This window comes from Lotus japonicus, chromosome 4 (assembly GCF_012489685.1).
Source record: "Lotus japonicus ecotype B-129 chromosome 4, LjGifu_v1.2".
NCBI classification, from domain to species: domain Eukaryota; kingdom Viridiplantae; phylum Streptophyta; class Magnoliopsida; order Fabales; family Fabaceae; genus Lotus; species Lotus japonicus.
The window spans coordinates 44,842,351-44,852,226 of NC_080044.1; the positions used below are offsets into that span (position 1 = coordinate 44,842,351).

General features: G+C 35.9%; 1 protein-coding gene across 1 annotated transcript; it reads right to left on the bottom strand.

Annotated features, from left to right (window-relative positions):
- Positions 1–2,620: 2,620 nt before the first annotated feature.
- Positions 2,621–6,338, bottom strand: LOC130713840 (uncharacterized). Its single transcript, XM_057563656.1, has 3 exons — positions 5,973–6,338; positions 4,983–5,098; positions 2,621–3,845 (listed from the first exon to the last, which is right to left on the bottom strand). Exons 1-3 carry the CDS (start codon positions 5,978–5,980, stop codon positions 3,502–3,504), a joined length of 468 nt encoding a protein of 155 aa, XP_057419639.1. The 5' UTR covers positions 5,981–6,338; the 3' UTR covers positions 2,621–3,501.
- Positions 6,339–9,876: the final 3,538 nt, after the last annotated feature.

The window sequence follows — 9,876 nt, forward strand, 5'->3', positions numbered from 1 at the left end:
ACCTTAACTGTTGTTGCATCCTCAAAGCTTTTTGCATTTTTATGATTAATATTCCAACAGAAGATGTTTCTTACTTACAACTGATATTATTAACTCCAGCTTGGATTATCTTCCTAGTGCATCTCTGCAAATTGATTGGACTGATTTATTTATTTGTTTTTTACTATTCATATTAATTTTTCCTAAATGCAGTTTTAGAATTTGAGCTTCATGACTCTTATGTTTGTTCTCTATTGAGAGTCTTTGTTTGTATCTTTACCTTGACTTTAAGTTTTTTTTTTTCTTTTTCAAAAGTAGTTTACCTTTTATAAGTTTCTGAAAGTTCTAATTTGCATTTACAATGAGTAAGCAGTCCATAGGAATGGCATCTTCACCAATTCATACTTGACCAATGTAGTTATTTGTAGGGGTTTGATCTCTTGTTTCCCTGATCTCATTCGGTTCTATTGGACGTCTTAGGATCGATAAAAGTTATGAATTTTATATCTTTTGATTAGAAATGTCAACTGATTTTATAATAATATGGTTGATGATAACAAATTATGGATTTGTTATCACTTGCATTCTGCTCTTTGTGGATCCCTTACTCTAGAGGATCCAATCAGTCTTAATTGCGTGATTTTGGTGTTTTATATTTGAATTTTATTAATCAGTAGGCTACTCTGTTCATTTGTTATAGTGGTATACTATCGAGGAATTTTCGAATTTGCTGGGAGAAAGAGAAGCACTCTTTAGAAAGGTAAACTTCATTCCACTCTTATCTTTAAGGAAGAAAATAATGACATCTTCGCTAAATTGGTCTTAATTTTATGCTTTGTGATTTTGGTGTTTCATATTTGAATTTTATTAATCAGTATGCTGCTCTGTTGTTCATTTGTTAGGGGATGACTTGGAATGAATTTTGAACGAAGCCGGAAACAGAATAAGAAACAGTGAGTGAGGTGATGCACCACCCTTTGGCCATGATCCTCTTCTCCCCTTTGTCAATCTAGACTTCGTTTAGAGATTGCTGCTATTAAAGCCTCCACACTCAGTGCACCAATCTCTCAATACAATTTCAATATAAATTTATTTTCTAGAAAACAAATCAGTACTGAACAGTCACTGGAACCTTGAGAATAATTGAGATCTAACAAATTTTTTGATAGAGTTCATAAACTAAAACAAACATCAGAACTCAAGCAAACCTGGTAGTTGAGAGTGACATTTCACCATTTAAGCTCATAGTAATAGTGATGCCCACAACTTTGTGGAAAGAACTCATATGTTAAAAAAAAGTAGAAATAAATCAACCAATTACCGACAGTTTATTTTCGTCGGTAATTGATTTCTGCACACCAGAAAAACTCATTTTGTTGCGAATGAAAATGTCGAGTTGACATTTTTAGATGCAACAAAAGGAATATTTTGCGGTCTTTAAATTTATCATTATTTAAAGATGGTCTGCAAACTCGTATTTATAAATTATCGACAATTTATATGTCGGTAGCTTACCAACACATTTTTTGGGATATTTATACTTCGTTAACTAATTTTTTAATTTTTTTAAGTTCATTAAGTTTTTTGTAGGCGTAAATTTTGAAATTACCCGCATATTTTTTCGTCAATAATATTGTTGTTTCCGTGGTTAAAGGCGTCGATAATAAATTTTCAAAGTCCACCAAGCCATAGGCGGCGATTTCAAACTTTAAAATTATCGACGATTTTTTCCGCCAGTAATTTAGTAGTAACTAATCCCAAAAAATATTAACTTCTAATTAGCGGTGGGCTTTTCCGTTAGTAATTAGTAAGTTAATTAAAAAAAAACATGTTACCAATAGTTTTGAGACCATCATTAAAAATTCGCCGTAATTCAATATTTACTTATAGTAAGTCGTACCGAATTGAATAAGGCATGTTTAGAAAGTCCAAACAAAATGACTAATTTTTCAATTATTTATTATCTATAAATTATACAGAGGAGGAATCTATTATTAACTCTAGGAATAAGTTTTTTAATTGATTCGAAATCTTAACCCTCAATTTTATTTAAAAACAACGACTGAGATTAATACTCTAAAATTTCTCATGTGACCATTTCATTCCCATCTTTCCCAGGTTTGCGAACTCACACATGGAACTGCCGAACAAGTTCTGAAGAGTGAATATAATGGCTCAGAGTATTATGAGAATACTTTTTTCCGTGTCTAGAAGCTCTGTTTTAGAGAGTTGGAATCGTATTTTGTGTTTCTATTGGTATATTGAAGGTGGGCTTTAAGCTTTGTGTCACTTTTGATTCCAAAGATCAAAATAGCATCACAAAAAATTAGAGTCTGAATCTTTGCAAAGAAGAATGATGAATGAACAGGGAGAAATTAAGATCACTAGCGGCGCGAAGCAGGAATGAACATGGAAATGAGGGAACGGGAAAAACTGAAAAAGGATTGCTGAAGCAAAAAACAGGAGAGATGTCACGTGATACTTTTTTAAGTATTAATCTCATGCTTATAAAAAAAAAGGTATTAATCTAATTCGTTGTTTTTAAATAAAATTGAGGGTTAAGATTTGGAGTCAATTAAAAAACTTACTCCTGGAGTTAATGGATCCCTCCTCAATTATACATTATAATGATTTTATTTTGGTCAAAAATTTCTTTTGAGTTAACTTTTAAACATTTTATGCTAAAAAAATTATTTAGGGTTAATCGTCTACTTGGCCCCTGTATTTGTCTCGCCGTCTGAAATTAGTCCCTCCCTAGAAAATTTATAAATTTGGGTCCTCTCGTTTGCAATAAGTCTGGAGCAGGTCCTCGCTCCGGCGAGTGATGAATAAGCATGCTGACTGGATAAATGAGGCTGACGTGTCAAGGAAAAGAAAAATAAAAAATAAAAAATAAATATAAATCAGTTTTAATTAAATTAACAAAACTAATCCTAACTTTCAAATAAAAAAAAAACTGATTCTAATGTAATTAATAAAAACAATTAACAAACTAACCCAGTTTAAAAAAACAACAAACTAATCCTAAACCCTAAAATAAGGGAAACAAATTTTTCCAATCTTCTCCATCCTAACAAGCCGCCCACCACTTCTTCAGCCCACCACCGCCGTTGCTTCTCCTTTCTTCTCCACCCCACCACTTCTTCACCCCACCATCGCCACTTGTTCACCTTTCCCCCTTGATGCTGGTGTGGTTGGTGGTATGAAAGTGAAGAAAATGGTGACCTTGAAAAAGATGAGAAGAAAAACACCCAGAAACACAGAAGAAAAGAACGTGAAAAACCAAGATCTGTGAAAAGCAAGAACGTGAAAAGCAAAAAACCCAAATTAGAGGACGTGAAAAGCAACAAAACCAAATCGACCAGAAAACCAAGAACGTGAAAAGCAACAAACCCAAATCGACCAGAAAATGAAGATCAAGGTTGTAACGCCCCGAATTTCAAGGGTTACGGTAACAAGCTAATAAAATAAATATGCAATATTTTCCAAACGAATGTATAAACACGAGTATATTTTTTCTTTTCAAATGTATTTCCAAAATATGTCATGCATACTCCCAACTACAAAACCTAGCCAATAGAAACAACTCAACAAAAAACCTATTATGCAATGACACCATGAATCCGACATACTCCCTACGATCTCCACATCGGGGAACCGCAGGAAAGCAATTGCATCGGAACCTACCCGAAACCTCAAATATAAATTCCTAAAATCTTTATGCAAGCTTAAACCAATAACGGTAAGCTCTCTAACCCAAGGCTCTAGCCCTACACCCGACTCTATTCTTCGAGTCATCCACAGTTCTTCAAGTTCTTCTCTCAGACTCGTACGAAGATCAAGCTCCATTGAAGATTCTCCATCGCCTAATAGCGTTAAGCGCCCAAACAACAAGTAGCAAATAGAAAGGGTTAACTTCATACAACTACCACATATAAAAGAGAAAAGCATGTTATTCAAATCTAATACATGCCATGGTAAGTAAGCTACCAATTTAATTCAGGATAGATGACACCGTATATCTACCAACATGAAATCAAATCATATATCAGCAAAATCAACGATATGGTTTTAACTCAGATATCAAAAAACTTAACAACATATATTTACTCAAATATCCACAACTTAACACCTTAGGTTTAAATCAGATAACCATAAAATCAACAATATAACATCAAATCAGATATCAACAACCTCAGCAATATAACATCAAATCAGATATCAATAACCTCAACAATATAACATCAAATCAGATATCAATAAAACCAACAATATGAGTCAATGAATAGCGTCTCGAAAGACGAGACAATGATAGGACACACCTCCTCATCGCCACTTATAACATCATACATGACATGACAGACATGTGGAACGACAACCACTGAATGCCACTTAATAACGCCTCAAAAGACGGGACAGACATGTGGAACGACAACCACTGAATGCCACTTAATAACGCCTCGAAAGACGGGACAACCATGTGGAACGACAACCACTGGATGCCACTTAATAATGCCTCGAAAGACGGGACAGACATGTGGAACAACAACCACTGAATGCCACTTAAATAACGCCTCAAAAGACGGGACAACCATGTGGAACGACAACCACTGGATGTCACTTAATAACGCCTCGAAAGACGGGACAGGCATGTGGAACAACAACCACTGCACTGCCACTAAGTTTCAGCCCTATATGCCAAAATCAATCAACAATAACCATGTCTTATCCACTAGAAAGCAGTAATGACAGAAACCAGTAAACGGCCGAAGCCTCTCAGAAAACGGAGACACACGTCTCAATAAGTTTACTCGGCCGAAGCCTTTAGAAAACATTTGGCACAAGCCTCAGAAACAGTCAACATAAGCAAGCAAACAACATTGAAAGCATACCAACATTTCAATCAATTGCCAATCAAGTTTAAACATCTTCATCTCAAGCGCATGCAGTGCGAATAAATCATGCAAGACTCAAATGACACACTAAAACTGAGTTACCCTTACCTTTGCCAATTTCCTTCCTAAACTGCAACTTCAATCCAATCACATCTTTGTTTTCCACGTCGGCTCGCTTCCTTCTATTCTTTAGCTTCGCTGCGAGGCGCTTCGTCCTTCGTACCCTTCACAAGTTCATATACTAAACCTTAGCCTCTAAGGTCACATCTAAAGTTCCAAAACAAGATTAGCTAATCTTTCTAACTTACTTAGGCTAATTCAAATGCTTTATGTTTCAAGGACTAAAGTCCAAAGAGAAAAATATTTGTGAGTTTTAAAGAAAGGTCCTTAAAAAAACACATTTCGCAAACAACTCCTCAACTTTTAAATAATTCAACCCTAGTCCCTTGATAAGCACATAATCACGAAAAGGTCCTCACATAAAAGTAAGTTCTTTTTCAACCCTCAATCTTTAATAAATTTATCAAAAAAACCCCAAGACTTTTAAAACTTCGGTTTAACCCAAAACTTCTCAGCCTCTTGTGCTTTAATCCTAAAGTTTTCCCACAATAAACGTTTAGTCCTCAAACTTAACTTATGATTTTCACTAAACAAAAACAAGTTTCAGAATTGATTTTCCAAACCCAAAACACATGCCATAGGCTCGGCCACATCTACATAACTATGTATAAATTTTCCTTTTTCCTAAAATCACTTTCAAAGCCATTTTTTTTACATTTAAAAATAAATAATCAAGGCTTAGATTAAAATCATTAAAATCTCAAAATTACTTAACTCAAAAAACAACTGTTTAGAAAACTAATCGGTGAAATCCATAGATCCGGTGATGGGGAATAACATTTGTAAAAGCACTTTGGAAAAAGTTCTAATTGAAAATTTTACAAAGACAAGAACTCAACCTTTTTAGAAACAAAAATCATGGTTCAATAAATCATTTCCATAATCATAACTTTAATGAGAGCACTATGTATGGAAGCTAAAGGGATAATTATAATTGACTAAAAACATGATGAAAGAAAAGGAGAAGAGGTTTTATACCATAACATGAGAAGATAATGATAGTGAGGAGTGGTGGTGATATGTTGAAGAAGAAGATGGCAAGCTTGTAGTAGTGTTGTGGTGCTGTCCACGTGATTTAATGATGGTGGTGGTGTTTTGTTGGTAAAGGAATGAGAAAAAGCTATGATGATGTGTGGTGCTGTGCGTTTGTATGATGCCCAGGGAAAGAAAATTAAAAGAGAAAGAGAGAGGAAGAAGACTATGTTGGTGATGAGAAGGTGTTGGCATGGGAGAATGGTAGGAAGAAGAAAGAAAACATTGTGACGGGTTGCAACACAGAGGAGAAAACGAGAAGAAGAAGAAATGAGGAGAGAGTGAGATTGAGTCGAGGATGAGAGTGGATGGAGGGATAGGATGGATGGTTAGATATTTAGGGGAGATATTTTCATAAGATGTTTTAAGATATTTTGAGAAGATATTTTTAAAACCGGTACGAATTGATTTAGACACTGAATGACTTAGCTCATAGAGTTAAGAGAAAAATATAGGGGTGATATATTATTATCCCAAAAATTAAGAGGAACTCTATGAAATGGTAAAATATAAATTTGAATCACTTTGAGCAAAATAAAACGATCCATGAACCAAGAAATGAGTAGAAACTGAGCTAAAGAATAATTGTGAGACAATTAGAGCAAATATGACGTCGTCTTATTATGCGTCTGAGCTAAGTATAAATTATAGGAAAAATGACAATAATAATTATAATCATTTGAGGAGAAAATATTTTGGAAACGACATGCTCCAAAATCTGGCACATAACTGATTAGGGAAATATTCTCCGGATGAGCTAAACCCTAAACTTCCTTCACGGAAAAGATTTCTACAGATGAAAGGATTAAAACAACGCGGACAAAAACTCTGAAAGGGGCTTCGAACACGGTTCAGGGTCTCGCTTAAGTCCCTGCGGAGATAAAGTTTAACTTTATCGGATTTCCAGAAAGCGAAACCTATCGATCTTACAGTCAAGAGTTCCGTAATGGAACACTTGTCATAATCAAACATAAAAACAATAGAATATAAAAGCTCAATTAATTAGTATATTGAAAATAAAACAATAATCTAGTTATTTAATTCAGGGTCTTACAAAGGCCACCGCGGAGAAGACGTTGGATCAGAGGACGAGCTTCGCCGGCGAGGCGTGCCACCGAGCGCTTCTGGGTTCGTTAGGTTTCGATGCAGATTCACGCTTCTGGGTTCGTTCTTTCACCTTCAACCCAATTCATGTGTCAGAGTTTGGGATTAGGGTTTCTCTCCAGTTTGGTTATGATTCTCCCTAAAGTTGTACCCCTTTCTCTTTACTGCTCTGGTTCACGTGTTTCTTCCTCTCCTGCAATTGAGCAGCTTCGCTGTTAGTGTGGTGAGACTTGGATTGAGAAACAGGTTTGGTTTTGGTTGTTGGGTATGGGTGGTGTTGCTGGGTTTGGTCTTGCTTGCTGGGTGAAGGAGCTGGAACAAGAAGAAGAAGTTGAAGTCGAAGAGGTGATGAGGAAGAAGAAGCTGGAACAGTTCTGATTTAGGGATTTGGAGGTTTATTTTGGGGTTTATTTTGATTTGGGGTATTAATTTGTTGGGTTAATTTGTTTTAATTTGAGCATTGAAAAAGGGGATGAAGATGATGGGATGGAGAAGATGAAGATCTTTGTGAGATGATGAAGATGATTATGAAGGAGATAAAAATGTTTTGATTTTCTGGGTTTAATTTTACTATGATTGTTTTTTGGGAGAATTAATTTTTTAATTGTTTTTAATTTTGTTAAGTAAATTAAATTTTATGATGTGTAATTTATTTTTATTTTTTAAATCCACGTAAGCATTTTTAAACTAGTCAGCAAGCCAAATCACCCCTCGTCGGAGCTTCGGACTCCGGCGAGGACTTGCTCCATACAAATTGCAAACGAGAGGACCCAGATTTGCAAATTTTTCGGGGAGGAACTAATTTCAGACGACGAGACAAAGACATGAGCCAAGTAGACGATTAACCTAATTATTTAATATATAATATACTATTGAAAATATATATATCTAATTATTAGAGATTCAACCATTGTTGAACCACTATCTAGTGTCTTCACCGATTCAATGACTAGTCCCATTTTAAAAACATAATTCAATACTTAAAAGTAGTAGTACCTCAAAAAATTAAAGCTCGTTTGGTACGTCGTATTATGCATGATAGTATAAGTTCATACAGTACATTATAGTACATTATGAATTTATCCAATGTTTGGTGTCAACATTGTATTGTATAATACAAAAATGGCATTAAAACCAAATGGAATAACAATGTAGTTTGAACTGACTAAGAGTGTGTTCAGATTTCAGTTGAGATCAACTCCAAAACACTTTTATTGAGTAAACAGTCATTATGGTCCTTGAATGTGTTCACTTATCACAGAGTGGTCCTCAGACTTTGAAAATGAGCATTTTTCATCCTTGAATGTGTTGTTGTCGGTTAAGTTAGTCCTTGGTTCAGTTTTCCGTTAGTCCCTCAAACGGAAAACACCACATGTCACATTTTTTTACACGTTGGCATCCTAGTTGGCTCTCCAACGGTCAGAATGAAAGTTTCTAACCCGTCAATTTAGTCCTCGTCCCTAATCTACAAAATCACCCCAAATTCTTAACCTTGGAGCCCCAAATCAGAAACCCTAGTTCTTTTGTGGTGCATTCTATGATAGGCTGAGATAAATTTTCCTCATGTGGTGCATTATGTGATAAATCAATCTCAGTTTGGTTACCCTCCTCATTTTCCTCAAGTGGTGGAGGAACCCATCCTGTAGGCATTAGTGGACAACCATAGTTCATGCAGCCTCTAGTGTTATGATTGACTCCACCACACCTAGAACACTGAATTTCTGTATATGTTCTCCTCAACCTTGTGCCCCCAACTGTTGTTGCCTCTGTGCTATGCCTTCTCCTACACTTCTTTGGCCTCCCAGGTTTTCTCTTCATTGGTGGTAGAACTGGCTCCAGGTATGGAGTAGCCTCCCAGAACTCTTGGCTCTGTATTGGTTGTACATAGAACTCATAAGTAGCATTGTATGCACCTGTTGTCAGCTAACCATTGCAATAATTCTCTGGCCTTTCATTTTTGTGAGAAATTGCATGCTTGCAAGGCATACCTGTGAGTTGCCAAACTTCTACATGTGCAAATTCCTTCATGCAATTTGACATCCACTCTTGTGTCATGACACTGAACCTCAAATCTATTCCCTTCTGCATCATCAGCCCATACAAGGGTCCAAGGGCGACTCATTACCTTTTCCTTATCCAGCTTACTCTGTTGGATTGGTGTTAGCATACCTCTGTGAGCTACTAGCTTCATCTTGTTGTTTGCCATAGTCCTCATTATGTAGCATCTTACTTCCTCCAGCTGAGTTATAATTGGTTTCCCTCTATACTTTAGGATCTTGGCATTGAAGACCTCACAAGTGTAACGCCCAAATTTCTCAACTGAGGAATCACATTAGTAACCTAACAAGTCTAAGGACTATTTTGCAATCCCTAAAATCCAAGGGAATTTTTTTCTGAAAACGACTAAACACTTCAGCCATAGGGTTGGAAACATAACATAACTTTATTTAAATAACATGTTTCCCAATATATTGTAATAATAGTTTACCATACCATAAGTAAGGTTCAGAATATGTATGTGCACTTTAACAGTGGCGGAAGCAAGGATTTAATAACAGAGTTCTCATATAGAAAAGGAGACTCAAACATAGTCCACAATAAGAGAAACAAAGCTGCTTCTTACACCTCTACTCCACCGCCTACAACCCGATCTTCAACTCGAGTAGCTAAGCTTCGGCGGAAGGATCTCCATCGCCTAATAGCGTTAAGCGCCCAAACAACAAGTAGCAAACAGAAAGGGTTAACT

Bases quoted from the DNA above. Each gene is read 5' to 3' on its own strand.
- LOC130713840 (XM_057563656.1), bottom strand. The intron at 3,846-4,982 runs GTAAGGGTAACT...TAACGCTATTAG, and splicing joins TAGGAAGGAAATTGGCAAAG to GCGATGGAGAATCTTCAATG.